The 25,064-nt window shown below is 36.5% G+C and overlaps 1 protein-coding gene across 31 annotated transcripts in view; it reads left to right on the top strand.

The window, feature by feature from the left end:
* MYO9A (myosin IXA) overlaps positions 1-25,064 on the top strand; it is a 306,752-nt gene that overhangs the window by 235,651 nt on the left and 46,037 nt on the right. For all 31 annotated transcript variants that reach the window (XM_077939666.1, XM_077939675.1, XM_077939671.1 and 28 more), the window contains 6 exons: positions 1,604-1,827; positions 2,324-2,440; positions 3,892-4,083; positions 6,628-6,675; positions 17,718-17,829; positions 20,515-20,576. In XM_077939666.1, coding sequence (XP_077795792.1) covers positions 1,604-1,827; positions 2,324-2,440; positions 3,892-4,083; positions 6,628-6,675; positions 17,718-17,829; positions 20,515-20,576 — 755 coding nt within the window. The remainder of the gene's footprint in view (positions 1-1,603; positions 1,828-2,323; positions 2,441-3,891; positions 4,084-6,627; positions 6,676-17,717; positions 17,830-20,514; positions 20,577-25,064) is intronic.

The raw sequence follows: 25,064 nt of genomic DNA, 5'->3' as shown, positions 1-25,064 counted from the left end.
ATTTCCCACAATTATATATTCTTTGCTGCTCATTCTTGAGAAAGAAGTATAAACTCTAATTGAAAATTCATATTATAAGCAAACTTTGTTGTGTGTTTGCTTCATAATGACACATGTATAAAAGTTAGGATTATAGCTTTTTATTTGTATTTGGAAAAAATGTATTAAGGTAGCCCTTGTTTTTAATGCTAATATGGGATTATGGATAATTTCTTTAATAAATGTTTATTTTATTAATAAAGATACTGACTTTGCTAAATAAAATAATTAGATACTTAATATATCTAAGCTGTATAACAGAATTAAAATCAGTTGATATATGTTTGAATATAGTTGTATCCTATATCTTTATATTCTTTACTCTCATGTCATAGTTGAGATTGGGTTTGTCTCAATTCCTGCCTGAGGTGGTATTTAGCATGTAGGAGGCTACTTTTTTCCTTTATTGTCAAAGTTAGTTTAGATGGAATCAGGATATACCATTGGACAGAAGGTAAAGAGCATACACGTTGGGAAGACAAGCATGTGAAATGAGAGGAGGCCAACATTCTCATCAAGCTCCAGATAGGACTTTGGCATATCTGGTCTAGTTCTAAATTGTAATGGGCTACATGGAATCTAATTTCTCCGTTGTAAACATTTGCAGAGAAAAATTGTAGAGAAAATAAATTGACAGTTATGTGGGGGATGTTTAAGAAAATCCTAAATGCTGAAGACACCCAAGCAGAAGTAAGCCAGTTGAGTTACTTGACTCCCTAACAGGTTGCCAGCAATCACCAAATGTTTTCACAGAAGTATTCAGGACTTTAGACTGTAGTAAAGAAATAATAATAATTATCAAACTCCACTAGTTTGTTGGACTTGTATATAGCTACACATGTTGTTTCAAACGTGTAGCAAAGCTATGACTTTGTTAACAGTGAGTATTTAATATGCTAGTATGGTTGTATATTCTCTTCTTTTCTTTGGGACTGAGGTCTTTGGGATCTAACTTGGTGTCCTGCAAAGCATTTCTATCCAGGTTTTTAATATCAGACCTCAGCTTCTTGGGAGATAGGATATCATTTCCCTTCGAAAAATGGTAATTTTTAGGCCAGGCGCGGTGGCTCAAGCCTGTAATCCCAGCACTTTGGGAGGCTGAGACGGGCGGATCACGAGGTCAGGAGATCGAGACCATCCTGACTAACACGGTGAAACCCCATCTCTACTAAAAAATACAAAAAACTAGCCGGGCGTGGTGGCGGGCGCCTGTAGTCCCAGCTACTCGGGAGGCTGAGGCAGGAGAATGGCGTCAACCCGGGAGGCGGAGCTTGCAGTGAGCTGAGATCCGGCCACTGCACTCCAGCCTGAACGGCAGAGCGAGACTCCGTCTCAAAAAAAAAAAAAAAGAAAAATGGTAATTTTTAAATACATTTTCTGTACAAATGTGTCATCTGGATTTATTGCGTAGCTGCCTGACTTCACACATTAATGTTACTTTGCTTTTCATATATTTGCATGTTTCCTTCAGTGACTTACTAAAGGAACCTTAAAAAGAAGGATGTGAAGATTATCAATATATTTACTAAATGTGTCCTTTCGGGTCTTCCATCTTGAATTGTAGAATTAGCTCAATATCACCCAACACCTCCTTTGAGCCCAGAACTGCCTGGCAGTTGCCGGAAGGAGTTCAAAGAGAACAAAGAACCTTCTCCAAAGGCTAAGCGCAAGCGAAGTGTGAAGATTAGCAACGTGGCTTTGGATTCTATGCATTGGCAAAATGACTCTGTCCAGATCATAGCAAGTGTCAGTGATTTAAAAAGCATGGATGAATTTCTTCTGAAAAAGGTACACTTTATTTGCCAAGTTAGGCCCCTTAGCAGCTCTGTCTATGGAATACTTGTGTTTATCAGGATATATCCTCTAGATATCAAAATTGCATAGGCTTCCATGCTTTAGATGGTCTGTTCTTTACCAGAAAGGTGCAAATAATAGGATATGCATTAGTCAGACAGGGTAGACAGGATTTAAGGTTGTAGGCTTTAGTAGTGACTTTAATTTTACTAAAATTGTCCCATTTCATATGGGAAGGTGCAACTTGTTGCACGTGAGAGTTTTCTTGTAACAGAACTATAGAATCATACAATGTTAGAAGGGACCTTAGAAATCATGGAGTAGTAATTATAGTTTGACTATCTAGTCATACTTTTACCTGAGTCCTATAATAGCCTGTGACTTGCACTTTGAGGACAGTCATTGTGGAAGAGACAATACATGGCTACTGTTGTATTTACTTCTTTTCAATTAGTTGATTGTATACCAAAACTGGTTTTGTGGTTCCCAGATGAATGACCTAGATAATGAAGACAGCAAGAAGGATACACTAGTGGATGTTGTATTTAAAAAAGCCCTGAAGGAATTTCGGCAGAATATCTTCAGCTTTTATTCATCTGCATTGGCGGTGAGTTGGACTATGTTAGGAGATATTTAGTAGTTCAGCATATGAAAAATTTGACAGTGCTGTAGAAGATAATACAAAAGCCATGATTCACAAGAGATTTCTCCAGTTCCTTGTTTTTGTTTTAGGGATAGACAAGGAAAAACGTACTGAATGGTTTCAGATTAAAAGCTTACTTGAATTTCCTTGAGTAGCTTTTTCCCACCTTACAGCTGTTTTTTTTCGTCTTTTAAGGTACTGACTTCAGATGTCCTGGGTATGATTCTGTTTTCCCTGTGACTTTTCATAATCCTTTTAGCTGTATTGCTAGGCTATAATGTCTAATTTTCCTGTGTGAGGAATGCATTATATGTTTTCTTTTAATGGAATTAGGGCAGTTAGTTTATGGTCACTGATTTCTACTTATCAGTTTATATCACTTTGAAATTTACCTTATACTTTCACATGATATTGGTCATGTTTTAGAACATTTATTTTTGGTGTGTGCAATTAATGCTTTGGTCTAGAGAAGCATTCGTGTTTATGAATTATCATATTCTGTAAAATAATTCATATTTTATTGGCTTTTCATTGTTCAATATATTAATTCACTGTGAAGAGAAAAATCAGGAAAACTTCTAAATTTATACTCTACTTGGCTGGGCACAGTGGCTCAAGCCTGTAATCCCAGCACTTTGGGTGGCTGAGGCGGGTGGATCATGAGGTCAGGAGTTCGAGACCAGCCTGGGCAATATGGTGAAACTCCGTCTCTACTGAAAATACAAAAATTAGCTGGGTATGGTGGTGTACACCTGTAATCCCAGCTACTGGGGAGGCTGAGGCAGGAGAATGGATTGAATCTATTCAGTGGCTTGAGGTGGAGGTTACAGTGAGCCAAGATCATGCCACTGGACTCCAACCTGGGTGACAGAGCAAGACTCTGTCTCAAAAAAAAAAAAAAAAAAATTCCGGATCTTATTTAAATAAAAGAAATTCTATTTCAGTTTCTTGCAAATAATATGATGTTACTCTGGGCATGTCACTCTTCTTTGGAAAAATAAATTGGTTACTTAATATATCCTTAGGCAACAATTCAAGTATTCATTCTTTCAATTTTAGAGTAGAACCATCTAAACAAGGTTCATTTCTGGGGAGGTAAGTAATTAAGAGGGATGCAAATAACCTTTATAGCTACATAAAATTAAAAAGTCACATTTAGAAGAGAAATTCTCGAGACTTCCTCAAATTATTACAGTTCGGTTTTTTACTAAAATTTAGCATGTTTTATTCTGCATTCATCCCATACTAGAATGGGAGTTTACAAATGCCACAGGATCTCATGGGCATGCTCATTAGAAATTGTATCAGGATCCTCATCTTTATTCTAAATACTACCCCATTACAAGTGTAACCGTTCCTCTATATTTAAAGAGTTTCTTTATAAAACCATACGTTTCTTTTCTTATTGCTTATAGATGGATGATGGGAAAAGCATACGGTATAAAGACCTCTATGCACTATTTGAACAGATTCTGGAAAAGACAATGAGGCTGGAGCAGCGGGATTCACTGGGTGAATCTCCAGTGAGAGTTTGGGTCAACACTTTTAAAGTGTTTTTAGATGAATATATGAATGAATTCAAGACTTCAGATTACACAGCTACAAAGGTAAATGTGATATATTTTGATCACTAAAAGGATTTAATTATGAATTCTTTTTAAGAGCATTTGAGACATCTTGTATTTGAGAAAAACATTACAGGGAACATGTCAGCTTAGCGCCACTTTAGATCCTCCAAACTTAATTCTGTCTTACAATTTATCAGACCATATTTTCTAAACCATCTGCAATCAATACATTGTTCACTGAGTTAAAATATAGTGTTCTGCCCTCAAGATTATACTCTTAGCTTTAATAGGGATCGGGGTGGGGCGCTGGCTCGTGCCTGTAATCCTAGCACTTTGGGAGGCCTTGGTGGGCAGATAACTTGAAATTAGGAGCTCGAGACCAGCCTGGCCAACATGGCAAAAACCCGTCTCTAGTAAATACACAAAAATTAGCTGGGCATGATGGCAGGCACCTGTAATTTCAGCTACTCAGGAGGCTGAAGCAGGAGAATCACTTGAACCCAGGAGGCAGAGGTTGTAGTTAGCCAAGGTTACGCCACTGCACTCCACCCTGGGTGGCAAAGCGAGACTCTGTCTCAAAAAAAAAAAAAAAAAAAAAAAAAAAAAAAAAAAAAAAAAAAAAGATCAGTATCTGAATTTACTTTTGAAAAATTATAGTTAAAGATGTAATTCATTGTATTACCCAGTGGCCTCTTTATAAAAACCTACAAATTATATTTATTCTTGAATTAAGTTTTAGGAAAATATGTGTTTTGGGAAGTCTATATAATAATAATAACCTTTTTATTTTGAGTGCCTATTATAGCCTGAGAATTGTACTCGGTGTTGTATATTTTATTTAATTCTTGCTTCAGCCTTATTAAATAATTTTTATAAAATCCATATTACAGAAGAGACATCAGGCTTAGACAAAGTTATCAATGTGTTTCTTTTCAGTACCCCAGATGAAATAATTAGATACCTATTCTCATCAAGAATACCATCAATATTTTGTATTATATTCCATTTTATTTTTAGTTATTCTACCTTATATGTATTTAGATTTCCAAAACCTCTTCAATCCCATTTTTGAAGTCAGATATAAAAAAGTTCTGGAAAGTTCTTCAGTTCCAGATCTAGGTTGAGGTATTTATTTTATACTGAAGAAGAGTCTTACTAGGCTTGTACTGCCTTTGTTTTTAAGTTAAAAGGTTGGGTTTAGATTGTTCTGTACTGGCTGGGTGCAGTGGCTCACGCCTGTAATCCCAGCACTTTGGGAGGCCTAGACGGGTGGATCACGAGGTCGGGAGTTCAAGATCAGCCTGGCCAACATGGTAAAACCCCGTCTCCACTGAAAACTACAAAAATTAGCCAAGCGTGGTGGCAGACACCTGTGGTTCCGGCTACTCGGGAGGCTGAGGCAGAAGAGTCGCTTGAACCTGGGAGGTGGAGGTTGCAGTGAGCCACGATCGTGTCACTGGACTTCAGCCTGGGTGACAAGGCGAGATTCTGTCTCAGAAAAAAAAAAGATTGTTCTGTACTATGGTTATCAGGAAATGTCATATGTAAAAGAGTTTTTCCATGTCCCAAATGTTACCTTTTTGTATATATATTTAGCTCCATGGTAGTTTTCTAGAGCTAAAATATGGGAAGTAAAATCTTTAAAACAATTGGCTGAGCACAGTGGCTCACGCCTGTAATCCCAGCGTTTTGGGAGGCTGAGGCGGGGGGATCACAAGGTCAGGAGTTCAAGATCAGACTGGCCAACATAGTGAAACCCTGTCCCTACTAAAAATACAAAAATTAGCCAGGTGTGGTGGTGCGCACCTGTAGTCCCAGCTACTCGGGAGACTGAGGCAAGAGAATTGCTTGAACTCGGGAGGCAGAGGTTGTGGTGAGCCAAGATTGCACCACTGCCCTCCAGCCTGGGCAACAGAGCGAGACTCCGTCTCAAAAAAAAAAAACGAAAAGAAAAAAATCAGCTGGGCGTGGTGGCTCAAGCTTGTAATCCCAGCACTTTGGGAGGCCAAGCAGGTGGATCACGAGGTCAGGGGTTTGAGACCAGCCGGGCCAACATGGTGAAAACTCATCTCTACAAAAAATATAAAAATAGCCAGGTGTGGTAGTGTGTGCCTGTAATCCCAGCTACTCGGGAGGCTGAGGCAGGAGAATCACCTGAATCTGGGAAGCAGAGAGCCTATACTGCACCATTGCACTCCAACCTGGGTGACAGAGCAAGACTCCGTCTCAAAAAAAAAAAATCAATTAATGATCAATTAATTAATGATTAAATAATAAAATAATTTATTTATAAAATAATCATTTAAATTAATATGGTGGTGGCTTCTGGGCAGAACTGAGGTTTAAAAAAGAATAATCTCTAAAGTGTCCTTCCGTTCTGTTGCTGTTATTGGCAATTATGTTTTATCAGATTTTAAATTTTTTCTCACATTTGCTTATTAGCACTGCACAGTACCTCTTGAAGAATAAAGAAATAACTGTTGTGTTACCTGTTGAGCAAGTACCTCAACATTTGCAATGAAGTAAGAAAGTATGTTAGTCTTTGTTATCACAATTTCTGTATTTCTCCTGTCCCCCTGTCAGGTGCCAAAAACAGAAAGAAAGAAAAGAAGGAAAAAAGAAACGGATTTGGTAAGTTATAATCTGTTTTTTAAATTAAAAAAGTAATTTTCAGATCAGTTGTCTGAGGTATATCATACAATATTTATGTGGATATATTTATGAAATAAGTTTATCAGGTACCTAGGCAATAATCATATTTATACCTTTACAAAAATTTAGAATGATTAGATGTGACTGGACTTCTTATCAGTGATAGCTGGCCAGGCGCGGTAGCTCAAGCTTGTAATCCCAGCACTTTGGGAGGCTGAGGCAGGTGAATCACCTGAGGTCAGGAGTTCGAGACCAGCCTGGCCAACATGGTGAAACCCCATCTCTACTAAAAATACAAAAAAAAAAATTAGCCAGGTGTGGTTGTGGGTGCCTGTAATCCCAGCTACTCGGGAGGCTGAGACAGGAGAATCACTTGAACCCAGGAGGCAGAGGTTGCAGTGAGCCAAGATTGTGCCACTGCACTCCAGCCTGGGTGACAGAGTGAGACTCTGTCTCAAAAAAAGAAAGAGAAAAAAAAGTACAAGAGCTAAACACTGTATAGAAAGCTACTATTTGCATATGTTTTTAAAAATTTTAGTATCTGCAGTCACACACAGACATATACACACATATAAAATATCTGGGAGTATACTGATAGCAGTGATTATTTCTATGAAGAGGAACTAGACAGGTTGGATACAGAGATAGGAAAAATACTTATTTTGCTTTGTGTTCCTTTTGGTCAGGGGTTTATATTATATCCATTCAGAATGAAGTAATTTTTAAATTGACATATTTTACATATTTTAGGGGTACATATGAGTATTTGTTACATGAATAAAATGTATAATGATCAAGTCAGGGTATTTGGGGGAACATATCACCTTGAGCATCATTTCTGTGTGTTGGGAACATTTCAAGTCCTCTCTTCTGCCTACAGAATAATTTTTAATGAAAATTTTAATGAAAACAACTTTAATGTTAGAGTTTAGTAGAGGAAAATAATGTTTGTGTGATTTATAATTAGAGGAGTGTCTGTGAGAGAAGATGTTATTATCTGGGAATATTTGAGATAACATAGAATAAGGCCATATTATGAAACTAGGATGGACAAACCGTGAGTTGAGGTATTTTTTTTCCTTCTCCCCTTGGTTTTTTTTAAGTTAGTTGATTATTTACTTAATTTCTTAAGAAAAAAAATGACTGCCAATCTTCTTGTGCCAGTATGGTTTGATACAGGCGATGGTGTCAATCAGGATTAATGACATTCTTGGTCTAGTTCTGTTTTATCAGCATAATTTTTTAAAATTTTGAACTAAAGTTTTTTCAATTGAGAAAGTCACATAAACATAATTTAAAATTATATACATTATAAAGTAGACCTCTTCCCTAGCCCTTCTTCCCAGAGATACTGTTACCAGTTTTTTGGTGGTATTCCAGAAATACAGTGTCCCTATAAAATCATTTATATATAAATGATTATATATATTTTATACACATACATATTACACATATATTCCTCCTCTGTTTTCAGGATATTCTGAGTGGAATTATGTTGTTACTTTGTTTATAGTAGATTTATTTATTACTCATTTTAATTTCTTTAAATTTTTTATGCTACTGGGGTTTTTTGTCCTTAGATAAATTATTTACATAATTTTTTTTTTTTTTTTTTTTTTTTTTTTACTTTTTTCCATACCTTTCTTGTTTCTTTCTTCTTTTTGAGACAGGATCTCACTCTTGTTACCTAAGCCGGAGTGCAGTGGTACGATGACGGCTCACTGCTGCCTCACAACCTAGCCAGGCTCAAGTGACCCTCCCACATCAGTGTCCCGAGTAGTGCACCACCATGCCTAGCTAACTTTATTGTATTTTTTTGTAGAGATGGGGTTTCACCATGGTGCCCAGGCTGTTCTCAAACTCCTGGGCTCAAGCAGTCCACCTACCTCAACCTCCCAAAGTACTGGGTGGTGTGAGCCACCATACCTGTCAATTTATACCTTTTTTCCAGTACATTTTCTTTCTTTCTTTCTTTTTTTAAGACTAGGTCTCGCTCTGTTGCCCAACCTGAAGTGCAGCAGCGTGATGACATCTCACTGCAACCTCAACCTCTTGGGCTCAAGCAGTCCTCCCATCTTAGCCTCCTGGGTGGCTGGGACCACACACACATCTGTCATGCCTAGCTAAATGTTTTTTCATTTTTTGTAGAGATAGGGTCTCACCATGTTGCCCAGTCTGGTCTCAAATTCCTGGGCTCACGTGATTCTCGTGCCCCAGCCTCCCATAGTGCTGGGATTACAGGCATGAGCCACCACACCTGGCCTAGTATGTTTATTATTTCATTTTTTTCCTACAAAAATATTTAATCATTCTTGAATTTATTTTAGTCTCAAGATTGAGTTATGGACCAAGGCACCAAGGGATCATGCTTTTTTTCTTTAATAGTATAATAGTATATCAGTTGTCTGCCCACTGTTTAATGATATATTTCTTTTTCACTGGTTTGAAATACCATTTTTATAGTACAGTTGGTCCAGCACATCCATGGGTTCAACCAACAATGAATCCAAAATACTTAGAAAAAGAAATTCCACAAAGTTCCAAAAAGCAAACTTGAATTTGCTGTCCATTGAGTGAATCCACAGAAATGAAATGATGTATAGGCATTGTATTAGGCATTGTAAGTAATCTAGATATAAAGTATATGGAAGGATGTGCAGATATGTCTAAATAATATGCAAATACTGTGCCATTTTATATAAGGGACTTCAGCATCTGCAGTTTGGTATCTGCAGGGGGTTGCTGGAACTAATTCCCCACAGCTTCTGAGAGACAACTGTATACTCACATCTTAATGTATTTGGATTTAATTTTTTAGTCTCTCTTTTTATTCATTAATGTGTTTATTCTTATATCAGTACCAAATCTCTTAAATTACTTTTATTTTATCAAATATATATGTACATGTATGCCCCTATATACACATAACTCTAAAAAGTCTTAAAAGCTATTTTTGCATATTTTCCAGCTTAAATATTTTGCATATTCCAGCTTAAATAGAAATAATTACTATTCCCTAAATATATCATTTTTTTAAAATGTGTTTGCTCAGTTCTTTGTGTTCATCTCAAGCATTCCCTCCTCTATGAAACCTTTTTTCCTATGGAACCATTTAATTGCTCCTTTCTTTGTGCTTCCACTGTGCTTTGGAACTTTTACCACCTTTTTTTTTTTTTTTTTTTTTTTTTACCACTTTTACCGTGAAAGTAATACATACTTTCAAAATCGCTGCTCCAGGTCTCAATTTCTTGATAACCATCTTAGCTTGCAGGACAGTAAAAAGGACAAGAGAGCCCATAATGTTAGGCATCACTTGAAAGTGTCACTCATCGCCTATGTTCACATTTCATTATTCAGAGCTACTTATGCAGCCATTTATAGATGCAAAAGAAGCTGAGAAGTAAAGTTTAGATAGATTATCACGTGCCCAGATAGGGCTTGGGAAATCTGTATTTAAGGAAGGAAGAAAGAATGGATGTTAGTAGGCAGTTAGCATTCTTTTCCACAACAACTGGTTCATGCCAGTTCCTGACACATAGTAAGCATTTATAAATGTTTAGTTGAATGAGTGAATGTTGAATGACTTGAAAGGCTTTCATGGTCCCCGCTACACTGCTGTCCAGCCTTATTTTTCACTACTCTCTACCAACTTGTTCTAGCAGCCATAATCGTCTCACTGTCCTGGATCAGTTCTTTTTGTTTCATTTTGGTTTTACCTTCCTTCCCTTCCCTCCTCTCCCCTTCTTTTTGTTTGACAAAATATAATTGCAGCGTTACAGAAAAGTTGCAAGAGAAGTACAAATAAACTGTATCCCTTAACCCAGATTTATTTAGATTCCACCATTTGCCCCAGTATCATTCCTTTATAACAAGAAATTTGTTACACTTGTTATGCCTTTTTAATCTCTTTTAATCAAGAATAGTTCCTTAGCCTTTTTAGTTTCCATGACATTGGCATTGTTGAAGAACATAGGTCAGTTATTTTATAACATGTTTTTCCATTTGAGTTTGTCTTATATTTCCTCATGATTAGATTCAGGTTACACATTTTTGGCATGAAACACCACAGAAGAAATGCCATGATTTTTCATTGTGTGATATCAGGAGATATATGATGTCTCTTTGTCCTATTGTGGTTGATATCTGCAAGGATATTTCACAAAACTCAGCAAAGTTACTATTTTCCCTTATAATTATTACCTTCTGGGGATATACTTCAGACCATGTAAATAAATATCCTTTTATTCCTCAAACTCTTACTAGTGTTGTTATTCCTTGATGATTCTTGACCGAATCAATTGCTGTGATAGTTGCTCAATAGTGATTTTTTAAAATTCCATCATTCATTTTACATTTATTAGTTGAATTTTTGCTCTAAAGACAAGCATTCCCTTTTTATTTATTTAGCTCAAAGGAAGTCCCACTGGACAAATTTGTGATAGAGCATCAAACTAAATGAGAGTAAAACTATTAAATAAAAGAAGAATTCCTTAGCCTGCACTGATATAATTTATTTTTAGTGTTTTTTCTAATAGATATATTTTTACCATTCAAACTTTTTTAAAATTATATATACTGAGAAGTCTAACTCCAACCCACAACCTTTGTCTTCTAGTGGTAAATTGTTGTTTGTTATTTAACTTTCTAGCATTTCTTTCTCCAGTATAAACTTTCTCACATAAAACATAGCATGTTATATAATAACAGCATAGTATTCTTTTGTGCCTTGCTTTTATCATTGAACAATGTATTCAGAAGACCCTTCTTTATCTATGGTAGACAGAATTCTAAAGATGTTCCCTCCAAGGTTCTTGTCACCTGGTTATTCATTCACACATAATCTGGGTACTGCTGCGAAGGGACTTCGCAAATAGAATTGAGATTGCTAATTAACTCACTTTAACATAACAGTTTATTTTGGATTATGCAGATGAGCCCAATGTAACCACATAGGCCCTTAAAAGCTGAAGAAGAAGGCAGAAGAGTCAGTCAGAGAGATGAGGTAGAAGACGATGTGGGAGACATAGGTAGAAGAAGTCAGAGAAATACGAGCATGAGAAGGACTCAATCCTCTTTTGCTGTCTATGAAGATGGAGAAAGGAGGGTGTTGAGCAAGGGAATGTGAGCGGCCTCTAGACGCTGAGAAAAACTACCAGCTAATAGCAAGGAAATAGGACCTCAGTCCAACAACCACATGGAACTGAATTCTACCAACAACCTGAATGAGATTGGAAGCAGATTGTTCCGCAGAGCATCCAGAAGGGCACACACCCTTGTCGATATCTGATTTTAGCTTGGTGAGACTAAAAGTCTCTGACTCTGAGAAGTGTCAGACTTCTAGCTTACTGAACTGTGAGATAACAAATGATAGGTGTTATTTTAAGCCACTGAATTTATGGTAATTTGTGGCAGCAGCAATAGAAAACTAATACAATAGCTATACACAGAAATCTATTTCACAACTGGCTACCATTCCTTACTGTACTATTAGGCTGCTTCTAGTCTTCTGCCATTACAAAGAGTGACACAATGAATAACCATGTGTGTATGTGTTTGTGATGGACTCCTAGAATTGAAATTACTGGGTCATAGGGTGAATGCATTTATTTTCATAAATATTGCTTCATTTCTCTGTAATAGAGGTAGTCTCATTTTGTAGTTTGTATCTCTACACAGTTTTTATTTGCTTTTCTCATACTATCAGTGAGATTGAGTATCTTTTCTTATGCTTAGGTACCATTTACTTTTTTTTTTTTTTTAACTGCAGTCTGTATGTTTTTGTTCATTACCCATTTTTCTTTTGGTTTTGGTCTTTTCCATCTCAATTTGTAGCAGCTCTGTGCATTAGAGAGATTACCCTTCGTAATATAAGTTCAAAGTATGTTTTCCTGGTTTGTCAGTCTTTTCACTTGGCTTATTATATTTTTTTGCCATGTGGAAGATTTTTAAGAAATTAAACTTATGAATCTTTTTTTTTCATAGCTTCTGAATTTTGAGTCATAGTTAAGACTTTCGTCACTACAGGGTTATAAAGGAATTCTCAGTGTTTTCTTTTAGTGGTCACATTTTTTACTTTTAAATTCCAGTCTTTATGGAATTGTCCTGGGGTACAGTGTAAGATATGAATCTAATTTTGCCTCTTATCAGTGGCTACCAACATCATTTATTTTATTTTATTTTTTTATTTTTTATTTTTTTGAGATGGAGTCTCGCTGTCGCCCAGGCTGGAGTGCAGTGGCCGGATCTCAGCTCACTGCAAGCTCCGCCTCCCGGATTTACGCCATTCTCCTGCCTCAGCCTCCCCAGTAGCTGGGACTACAGGTGCCCGCCACCTCACCGGCTAGTTTTTTAGTATTTTTTTGTAGAGACGAGGTTTCACCGTGTTAGCCAGGATGGTCTCGATCGCCTGACCTCGTGATCCGCCCGTCTCAGCCTCCCAAAGTGCTTGAGCCACCGCACACGGCAACATCATTTATTTTAAAGTTCATCTTTACTCATCAACTTTGAGATGTCACCTTTTTTATATTCTAAATTTCCCATTATGCTTGGAATTTTTTTTTTTTTTTTTTTTTTTGATACAGAATCTTGCTCTGTCACCAAGGCTGGAGTGCAGTGGTGCGATCTCAGCTCACCACGACTTCCGCCTCCCGGGTTCAAGCGATTCTCCTGCCTCAGCCTCCTGAGTAGCTGGGACCACAGGTGTGTGCCACCACGCCCGGCTAATTTTTGTATTTTTAGTAGAGACGGAGTTTCACCATGTTGGTCAGGCTGGTCTCAAATTCCTGACCTTGTGATCCACCCACCTCGACCTCCCAAGTGAGCCACTGCGCCCGGCCTGCTTGGATCTTTTTTATCCTGTTTCGTTAGTTGATCCAAATAGTCGTGAGCCATTCCAACTATTTGATTGTATAGTTTGAGCAGAAAAAAGATCTATTAGTACTTCTATTTCTATTACCTTATATTTATAAATTAATGTAGAGAGAACTGACATCTTCATTATTTTGAATATTTTCCTCTGATTAAGTCTATTTTTGTGTCCTTCAAGAGGGTTTTAAAGTGTTTCATATATAGGTTTAAAAAAAAATCTTCATGTTACATACGTACATTTATTTATTTAAGAGATGGGGTCTCACTGTGTTGCCCAGACCAACCTCAAACTCCTGAGCTCAAGTGATCCTCCCACCTTACCCTCCCTAGTAGCTCAGACTACAGGCACACACCACCACGCCCAGTCATGTTACACTTAGTATTGAATGTTTTATCTCAGCTCGGATAATCACTATAGTTAACAGTATCATGTATATCCTTTTGTACTAGATCATTAATAAACATATATCGTCTATATAAACTCGAGACTATGTCTAGTTTATATATGATCCAGTGTTTCAAAGTGCGGTCTACAGTAGTTTCTGGTAGACTTTTAGGGATTTTATGGTATCACAACTGTTTTCATAATAATAAAACATCATTTTCCTTTTTCATTGAGTTGACACAAAAGCAAACATGAGTAAAACTGCCGTCAACATGAATCAAGGCAGCGCCTGCAAACTTTGTTAATGGGCGTTATAATTTTTTACAGTCACACACTCATAGTTTAAGAAAAATAGAGAAGCTTTACTTAAGAAGGTGAAATAATAAAAATGTTAATTGCATCAAATTTTGATTCTTGAATTCACATCTCTTTAATATTCTGTGTAATGAAATGGGAAAGATGCAAAACCACAATATGATGGTTGTCTCAAGAAATTACTTGTACAATTAGATTGCAGGCTGATCTAGTAGCATTTTTTAAAATTGAGATAAATTCATATAAGAAAATTTAACCATTTAGCCATTTTGACTATGTAAAGTGTACAATTTAGTGGGTTTTAGTATATTCACTATGTTAAGCAATCATTACCACTTTATAGTTTGAGAACATTATCCCAAAAAGAAACTGTACTTTCTGAACACTCACTCAATCCCTCTTCTCTCTTCCTCCTAGCCCCTCACAACCACCAGCTACTTTCTGTCCCTATGGATTTGCCTATTCTGAACATTTCATATTGACTTAAAAAATCATATATATGGCCTTTTGTATCTGCCTTCTCTCACTTAGCATAATGTTTTCAAGGTTCATCCGTGTTGTAACATGTGTCAGTACATCATTCCTTTGTAAGGCTAAACATTCTGTTGTATGCATATATAACATTTTATATATCTGTTTATTAATTGAAGGATATTTCAGTTGTTTCTGCTTTTTGTTTGAATAATGCTTCCATGAGAATTCATGAACAAGTTTTTGTGGCAACATGTTTCTAGCCACTTTTTTCATAGAACATTATTTTTACTTAAACTATTCATTAAGATTTTGGCATGAGCAGTTATCTTGTCACTTCAAGGAAAACAGCTGACGATACTTATTACCAGTGATGAAACTTGTGAATTCAAGCAAAAATTCAAATTTTGGAAAACTTGTGTCTGCCAAGTTTTCTAATGAGGTCAGTGATAAAGTTAAGGACTATGACTTTCTACTAGTGTATAATGAAATGTGTCAACATTTGGAAGTTTAATTTAGTGAATCAGTATATTCCAAATGATCAACACGTACCACTATAAAATCATGTATAGGTAAAATGTCCAAATACAAAATAGACCAGTTGGTATTGTAAACCAGCTTTCTTGAGGTAAATTTACTTAACACAGATTTATCCCTTTTTGTGTGTACAATTCAGTGATTTCAGTAAATTCACAGTTTTCCCGTCATCTCAATCCAATTTTAGAAAAATCCCAAAAGGATTTTCATGCCAGTTTACAATCACTGCTCTTTACTAGCCTCAGGCACTACTTACTCTCTGTTTCTATAGTCTTGCCTTTTCTGGATATTTCATGTAAATAGAATCATACACTGTGGTTTTTGCATGTGGCTTTTTAGCATAATGTTTTTGAAGTTCATCTGTATCATTGTGTTTATCGTAGTTAAGTCTTCTTTAATGCTAAATAGAATTCCATTGCATGGATATGTCATGTTTTATTTATCTTTTTTATCAGTTGGTAGACATTTGAGTTGCTTTGTATTTTTGGCTACCATGAGTAATGCCACTATGAACAGTTGCGTACAGGTTTTTTTGTGGACGTACATTTTCAGTTATCTTGTGTATAAACCTGAGAGTGGAATTTCTGGGTCAAATGGCAACTCTATGCTTCCAGTTTTCAGAAACTTCCATGCTGTTTTCCAAGTGACTGAACCACTTTACAATCCCACCTGCAGTACCTGAGGGTTGTAGTCTGTCTACATTCTTACCAACATTTGCTATTATCTACCTTTTTTGTTATAGCCATTCTGGTAGGTATGAAGTAGCATCTCATTGTGGTTTTAGTTTGCATTTCTTTGATAACTAATGATGTTGAACATCTTTTCATGTGCCCACTGGCCATTTGAACTGCTTCTTTGATGAATCATCTATTCAGTATTTTGCCCATTTTTGAGTTAGATTGCCTTATTATTGGGTTGTAACATTTCTTTATATATTCTGAGTAGAAGTCATTTATCAGATATATGATTTGCAAATGTTTTGTCTGAGTCTGTGGTTTATCTTTTTTTCTTAATGATGTCTTTGAAGGTTGAAGTTTTAAATTTTAATTAAGTCCAAAACAATAGATTTTACTGTCATAGGACATGAAGGGTTCATTGGTTATGGTTTTTTACTTAACTTTTAAGTTACCATTTGTAAAGTTTTGGTGCCGTATTACTATCTGAAAGGACTGTTAAAATATTACTCCACTGACTCAGAAGAGTGAGGGGGGTTGGGAAGGGGATGGCTGATGAGAGATTACTTAATGGGTACAATACACGTTATTTGAGTGGTTGATACCCTAAAAGCCTGACTTCACCACTATGCAATCTATGCATGTAACAAAATTACATTTGTACCACATACATTTATACAGATAAAAAAATTTTAATTAAAAATATATTCCTTCATTTTCCACTTTCATATCTGTATTAAGCTAGATTTTCTTCGTATATTTCAAACTGAACTGCATATTGCAAACTGAATTGCATATTGCAACAGATTGAGTGCAGAAGTAGATGTGAGAATCCAGGTGTCTTTTATTAATTCAGACATTAAAGAAATTTACAGAAATGTAAAACAATACCCCTTTTGCCACTGATTTTTTTTTAACTTTAAAGATATAGTTGTTTTTAATTAAAATGCTATGTTCATGTGTAATACCTTTATTGTTAATTTAAAATAAATTAATGTATATATACTTTAAATTTTTTTCAGCTTTAATTGCTAGCATAGTAAATATCAACAGATGTAACTCATGTAAACAAAAGCTCTCTGAGGTCATCAGTAATTTTCAACTGTAAAAATTTCCTGAGATTACAAAAAATATATATATTTTAGCTGGGAGCAGTGGTTCACGCCGATAATCCCAGCACTTTGGGAGTCTGAGGCAGTCGGATAACTTGAGATCAGGAGTTCAAGACCAGCCTGGCCAACATGGTGAAACACTGTCACTAATAAAAAAATCCAGTGTTTATATAAACTATCCAGACACAGTGGCAGGTGCCTATAATCCCAGCTATTTGGGAGGCAAAAGCAGGAGAATTGCCTGAACCCGGGAGGCGGAGGCTGCAGTGAGCTGATAGCGCCACTGCACTCCAGCCTGGGCAACATAGCAAGACTAAGTCTCAAAAAAAAAATGAAAAAACAAAAAAGTCAAAAAAAGAAAACATACTTTGAGAACTGCTGCTTTTAATGTAACATTAGAGTCATACAAGATAGCTGTTATATGTCTGTTGTGTTGCTTTCTGTTTTTCATATAATTTGGTCATGTTTATCTAGATTGTTAGCTTTTGGAAAGCAGGAAAAATATATTTTATTTTTATGTTATTTCTCAAAAGATCATACTTGTCCCTCTAGAATTAGTGCCTAGTGAAGACTTAACAAGAGATTGAAGGATTTCCCACCATGTTAGGGCAGCATTTACTGTTTTGGCTTTAATATAAGTAGCTAAATTTTCTCATTCAGGTGGAAGAACACAATGGTCACATCTTTAAAGCCACCCAATATAGCATCCCTACATACTGTGAATACTGTTCTTCTTTGATATGGATAATGGACCGAGCCTCTGTTTGCAAATGTAAGTATGAGTGATCTTTGAGGAATATTTTTAACCACTGACATTTCTATTTCCTTGAGTTGTCTTATTCTCCTTTAGCATAAAGGAGTTATTTACACTACCTAAATTTTTAGCCTCATCTCTTGCTATACTCTCTTCACCTATTCTTTGTATCTAAACCAGACATTTTGATGTTATTTGGTCACTGAGAGCCTTGTACATGTAATTCACTCTGTCTAAAATGGTCTTCTCCCAGATTTTAGCATGACTTCATATTTCAATTACTTCATGCCTACACTCAAATCTCACCTTCTCAGAGAGCTCTCTTTTCTACCCCCAGTTTAAATGCTACCCTGTCCCCAAATTCTCTATTCTTTTTTTTTGAGATGATGTTGCTCCATCGCCCAGGCTGGAGTGCAGTGGCATAATCTCAGCTCACTGCAACCTCTGCTTCCCGGGTTCAAGCGATTCTCCCTGCCTCAGCCTCCCAAGTAGCTAGGATTACAGGCACATACCACCACGCCTAACTAATTTTTGTGTTTTTAGTAGAGACAGGGTTTTGCCATGTTGGCCAGGCTGGTCTCGAACTCCTGACCTCAGGTGATCCACCCACCTTGTCCTCCTAAAGTGCTGGGATTACAGGTGTGAGCCACTGCACCCGCTCCCCACCCCCCAGAATTCTCTATTCTTTTACTCAGACTTAATAGTCTTCATAGAACTCATTACCACCCAAAATTACATTAAGTATTTGTTTTCTTGTTTTTCAGTCTATGCCTCTAAAATATATGCTCTATAGGTCAGGAAACTTATTTGTCTTTTTTTAAAAATATATATCATCAGTACCTAAAACAATGATGGCACATAGTAAGTTTCAATAAATATTTGTTGGTTAGATAGACCTATAGATGGATGGATGGATGGATAAATGAATAAATTCTTAGATTATAGTCAGAAAGGTACTTTTCCTACTGTAATCCTTTTAGCAGATTACAATAGAAAAATATAAATATATAAAATATATAAATATATAATATATATTATTTCACGTATAAATATATATATAAATATATATACAAATATATAAATCCTAAAATGTGAGTAGAGATTCTTTGTAGATCAACTTGGTTCTGGCTCACAGTGGACCTTTAGCCTCCACTCATTTTATACATCTGCTCTGGTGCTATTATTAGTTCCGTGAAGCTTCGCTTTTACTAGTGGGCTAAAATTGAATGAAGCAAATACCAGGAAAGGACCAGATCCGGTATGACAGCAGTTTGCCACAGAAAAATTGCCACTATTACTATATATTTACTTATTCCATGGTTCAACAGCAGTTTTGCTTTGGTTTTATTATCAGTAGTCTAAAAAATCATAATGAGTCTGAAAATAGGAAGTAGTTTGAAATGTATTTGACTCTTTAGTGTAACTATGATTCTTGTAGGTTTAGTTTCTTCTGTAACTTAAAGCTAAAAATTTAAATGATTTTCTTTTTTATGACTGTTGGGTTGGTTTGATTTTTTTTTTTTTTTTTTTTTTTTTGAGATGGAGTCTAACTTTGTTGGCCAGGCTAGAGTGCAGTGGCACAATCTCAGCTCACTGCAACCTTCGCCTCCCAGGTTTAAGTGCTTGTCCTGCCTCAGCCTCCCGAGTAGCTGGGATTACAGGCACCCACCACCATGCCCAGCTAATTTTTGTATTTTTAGTAGAGACAGGGTTTTACCATGTTGGTCAGGCTGGTCTGGAACTCCTGACCTCAAGTGATCCACCCGCCTCGACCTCCCAAAGTGCTGGGATTATAGGCATGAACCACTGTGCCTGTCCTGATTTGATTTTTTAATAGATTTAGCTAACTTTCTTTGTTGTTATCCTGATGATTTCACCAGTACAGTGACATGGCCTTCCTTACTTGATCTTGGCCTTCAGAAGCCTACAAGTTATATTTTACAAGCTCAAGAAAGGATATTCAGGTATTGGTACACAGAAGCCAGAGCTGGTATAGCAAAATGAATAAGCAGCGGTGTTCTCAGTACCTTCCTCTTAATATGCCTCTTCCTGTTCACCAGCTGCCAAGCCACCCTGGGTTATCACCACTTCTGTAAATTATTTTAGCTCTGAACCTTTTCTTTATCCCATCTTCCCAATCACAACTGAATATTCTTCATGTTCTGGTTCTTCAGAGCTCTGTTCTGAACCTTTAGAGATGATAAATAAGACCTTTCTTATATCTTATTGTGCTACCCAATTTGTTTTCATTTCAGGAAGGGTCTTTGACATTAATGCCTTTCTTATCTATAGGAATGATTCTTACTAGGCATTTCTGAGATTTTAGTATGTTGTAGAGCATATATGTGGTGGAACATGAACACTAATTTGTGAATCAAACCACAAATATAAGTATCCTGCTGGAATTTATTGGGGAGTGGTACTGTGTAGCATAGGAGCAGGATGAGCAATTTTGAAAGAACAAAAAGCTTTTTCATTGACTGTGGCTAGAAATTTTGATCATGTTTTCAATGTCATTATACCAAATAGAATGGGCTAAAATTCTTTTTAATTATACCATTGTACAAAGTATGTATGTCATATTACTTACAGCAGTCTGACATTTAAAGAAAAATAGTAAGTCTAAAATAAAGTATACTTGATAAGTTCTTATCATTGATGTGCCGATTTCTAAAACTGTTGCATTCCTCACCTATTTTTCAGTATGCAAGTATGCTTGCCATAAGAAATGCTGTCTGAAAACCACAGCCAAGTGCTCTAAAAAGGTAAGAAATTATCTTCTTATCAGTAATAGATAACAGACCTGTTGGTCTTTTGTGCCTTATGGAAATAAATTAAGGCCTTTTTGGTAGTTTTACAGAAAAGTGGTTTTTAAACTTTTTGACCACAAATCACAGTAAGAAATATGTTTTATGCCATGATCCAGTTCACATGTTTGGTGATATATGTACAAAACTAAATTGATTTTCATAGAATTACTTTACTATTACTATATGTGAGTTACTAAATTAATTTCATAAGCCACAATTTGAAGAACACTGCATTGAGGTTTCATACTTCCTTAAACACTCATAAATCTTCCTAGGAATTATCCTCAATGCAGTAAGCTACAATTAAAGATCAACAAATTTAAACATGAATAGCAAAATTCACCAGCATGGATGGTTGTTGTTTTTACATATATCTCTTGGGTACACAGAGATCTAAAATATACTGTACACATACTGTTTGATACCTTATGTTTCAAGGAAGTAATCTTTTAAAAAAAATTCAGCCTTTTATTGATGTATGATCACAACATTTTCTTGTTCATTAATCACATACTGACAGTTGTTACAATAGCATGTAAATCTGAAATATAAATGTGTGTCCATGTTGTTTGCAGTAGACCAGTCATGGTAAAGTACAGAGAGAAATTTGATTCAGGAATTAAAATGCAAAGAATATGAGTGAGACATTTGCTTCCAGCTAAGATGAAGTAGCTTGTGTCAGACCACTACTAAAAATGTTTGTTGGCAAGCATCAGGGAACTGCCCAGGGAAATTGTACCTTAGGAGACTAGATTTTAGAGAGAAGAGAATGCAGAGTAGTGAATCTAGATCTGTGAGATCTTTTTCTTCTAGTGGAAATTGTTCAATTTTTGCTGTAGGACAAGAAACCAATATTCTGGGCAGAAGGCCACATTTAAGATTCAGAGAAGCCAGCAGAGCATTTAGCAATCTCATAGGACTTTAGAGACAAAAGTTGAAATCTGGGACTGACAGGACTTGAGGGACCATGATCCAGTCATCTGCAGAAGGCAACCTGAAACTCAGAGATTTTCCACTCAAGGCATTTTCTTTTTTCAATTCTTAAAGTCTAAGACGTTAATCAGAAAAGAAGACTGAAGTTTTCTGCAGTCTCTCAATGCTAAGGAGAGAAAAATTAGGGTTATAGTATCCCCTTTTGAAGAGAGGGGCCCTAGGCAATACTGTAGACTCTCAATGAGACCTCTGAAGAAGTGCACTCTAGGAATGGGGGTAAACTACTGATAAACTGAGCTTAACAAAAACTACAAACTAACTTTGAGCCACTCCTTGAGTGTATTAAGGTGATCTGCTCCTTTTTCTAATAAGCCACCCATCAGAAAGAATAGGGTGAAGCCTCTCTAGAAAGATAACATCATCCAGAGCCTTTGTAACTTTTTTCCATATAATCTCAGACATAAAGAAATAAGACTAGGGCCGGGCGCGGTGGCTGAAGCCTGTAATCCCAGCACTTTGGGAGGCCGAGACGGGCGGATCACGAGGTCAGGAGATCGAGACCATCCTGGCTAACACGGTGAAACCCCGTGTCTACTAAAAATAATACAAAAAACTAGCCGGACGAGGTGGCGGCGCCTGTAGTCCCAGCTACTCGGGAGGCTGAGGCAGGAGAATGGCGTAAACCCAGGAAGCGGAGCTTGCAGTGAGCTGAGATCCGGCCACTGCACTCCAGCCTGGGTGACAGAGCGAGACTCCGTCTCAAAAAAAAAAAAAGAAATAAGACTAAGAGAAAAACTAGTGGGCAATATCAACAGACTTACAGATAACCCAGTTAGTGAATTACCAGATACATATGTTAAGGGATTTTTAATTAATATGTTTAAATAATAGATACAAAGATGGAGAAGTTAGCCAAAGAACTGAAATACAGTTGGCCCTCTGTATCCATGGGTTCCATATCTGTGAATTTAACCAACTACAAGTCAAAAGTAATTGGGGGCCGGACACGGTGGCTCATGCCTGTAATCCCAGCACTTTGGAAGGTTGAGGTGGACAGATCACCTGAGATCAGGAGTTCAAGACCAGCCTGGCCAACAGAGAAACCCCCTCTCTACAAAAAATACAAAAATTAGCCGAGTGTAGTTGTGGACAGCTATAATCCCAGCTACTCAGGAGGCTGAGTCAGGAGAATCGCTTGAACCTAGGAGGTGGTTGCAGTGAGCTGAGATCCTGCCACTGCACTCCAGCCTGGGTGACAGAGCAAGACTCCATCTCAAAAAAAAAAAAAAAACAGTAATTGGGAAAAAACATTGCACACAGTTCCAAAAAGTAAAACTTCAATTTTCTGTGTATTAAATACTACGTTGAATCCACAGAATAAAATAATGTGAGGCATTATATTAGGTATTATAAGTAATCTAGGGCTGACTTGAAGTATACAGGAGGAAGTATATCTGTTATATGCAGATACAGCACCATTTTATATGAAGGACTTGAGTATCCATGGATTTTGGTATCCGTGGGGGGCAGGGAGGGTGTCCTGGAACCATTCTCCAAGGGATAACTGTATATATTTAAATATATATTTTTAAAGAATCAAATGGAAATTCCGGAAATGCAAAATGGAGTTAAAATTATAAACTGAAAATATAGGTTTAATCGTCATAGCAGAAGAGAACTTTGGGCCAGGCGTGGTGGCTTATGCCTGTAATCTCAGCCCTTTGGGAGGCCAACTTGGGTGGATCACCTGAGCCCAGGAGTTTAAGACCAGCTTGGGCAACACGACGAAACCCCGTCTCTACTAAAAATACAAAAATCAGTTGGGCATGTTGGCACATTCCTGTAGTCTTAGCTACTAGGGAGACCAAGGCAGGAGGAACACTTGAACCTGGGAGGTTGAGGCTTCAGTGAGCTGTGAGCATGCCACTATACTTCATCCTGGTAACAGAGTGAAATCCTGTCTCAAGAAAAAAAGAGGAGAAATTTGGTGAACCGAAAGATAGGTTGGTAGATATATCCAGGCATGGAGAGCAAAGAGAATGGAGAAATACAGAAATAGATGTGAGAGACATAGGGGAAAGAATGAAGGTTCTTAAATGTATATAATTGGAGTCCAGGAAAAAAGTAGAGAGAACAAGGCAGAAGCAACATTTTAAGAGATAATGGCCAACACAGCAAGTCACAGGTTCATAAAAACCTTTTAACCTAAAGTGGGACAAATATAGAGAAAACTACACCTAGATGTGTACAGTGCTCCAAACAAACAAACAAAAAAATTTCTTAAAAGCATTCAGAAGGAAATAAGCATTACCTAAAGGAGCAATGAAATTGCTTGACGATTGACAACTGAATTCTGGACAGAAGTGATGGAAGCCAAGAAAACAGTGACTTGTTATCTTTTAGTGTAAAAATAAAGACAACCCAGATATCTGTACCCAGTGAAAATACCCTTCAAAAGTGAAAGTGTTGTGAAGACATTTTCAAACAGAAACTCAGCAGCAGACCTGCACCAGAATTTGTCACCAGCAGATCTACACTAGAAGAAATACTAAAGGAGGTTCTCCAAAAAGAAGGAAAATGGTCTCAGATGGAAACAGAAATAAGGAAGGAATGAAGAGCAGTAGAAAGAGTAAATAATATGCATAAATATAAATGTATAGTGGCTGAAAACAGTCATAATGTCTTGTGGGGCTTAAAGTGTATACAGAATTAAAATGCATGACAACAACACAAAAGCAGTTGGTTAAGTGAAGTCAAAATATTCTAAGGTCTCTGTGTCATGTGGAAACTGGTAAGCATGCTAGAAATATATTAGACTTAAATATTTTGTGAATATTTGCTAAAGTAACCACCAAGTAAAAGAATATGTAACTTAAAAACTAATAAAGACAATAAAGTGGAAAAACAAAAGTAGTTTATTAATGTATTATAAAAGAAAGTAAGAAATTAGAGAAAAACACAAAACAGGTTGACAAAGAAAAAATAAATAGCAGATTGACAGATATAGATTGAAATATATTGGTGATCACGTTACATGTTAAAAGGGTAAATGCTCCAAATAGAAGACTTAAGTTAAAATCAACTGAAAAATCTCAGTGATATGATATTCATAAGAGACATACTTAAATATAAAACTATAGAAAGATTGAAAGCAACAGGATAGAAATAGATGGCATGCAAAGAATAACCAATAGAAGATGTTATAAAGTGTACTTTAAGGCAAGAAGCATCACTTCAAATAAAGGTGTATCATAATGAAGGGTCAAACCATCAGGGAAATATAAAAATTCTAACATTATAAGCCTCTAATATTTAGTTTCAGTATCTGGAAGACAAATTAGGAAGGATACAAGTGATAAGAAAAATTTGATGTAATTGGCATATATTAAACTCTATGTCCTACAGCTGCTAAATGCACATTCTTTTCCAGTGCATGTGAAACATTTGATAAAATTAATCATGTGCTGAACCATGGAGCTAGTCCCTGTAAATTTCAATGGATTGAAAATA

This window comes from Macaca mulatta, chromosome 7 (assembly GCF_049350105.2).
Source record: "Macaca mulatta isolate MMU2019108-1 chromosome 7, T2T-MMU8v2.0, whole genome shotgun sequence".
Classification (NCBI taxonomy): Eukaryota; Metazoa; Chordata; class Mammalia; order Primates; family Cercopithecidae; genus Macaca; species Macaca mulatta.
This window is presented reverse-complemented; position numbering and strand designations above follow the sequence as displayed.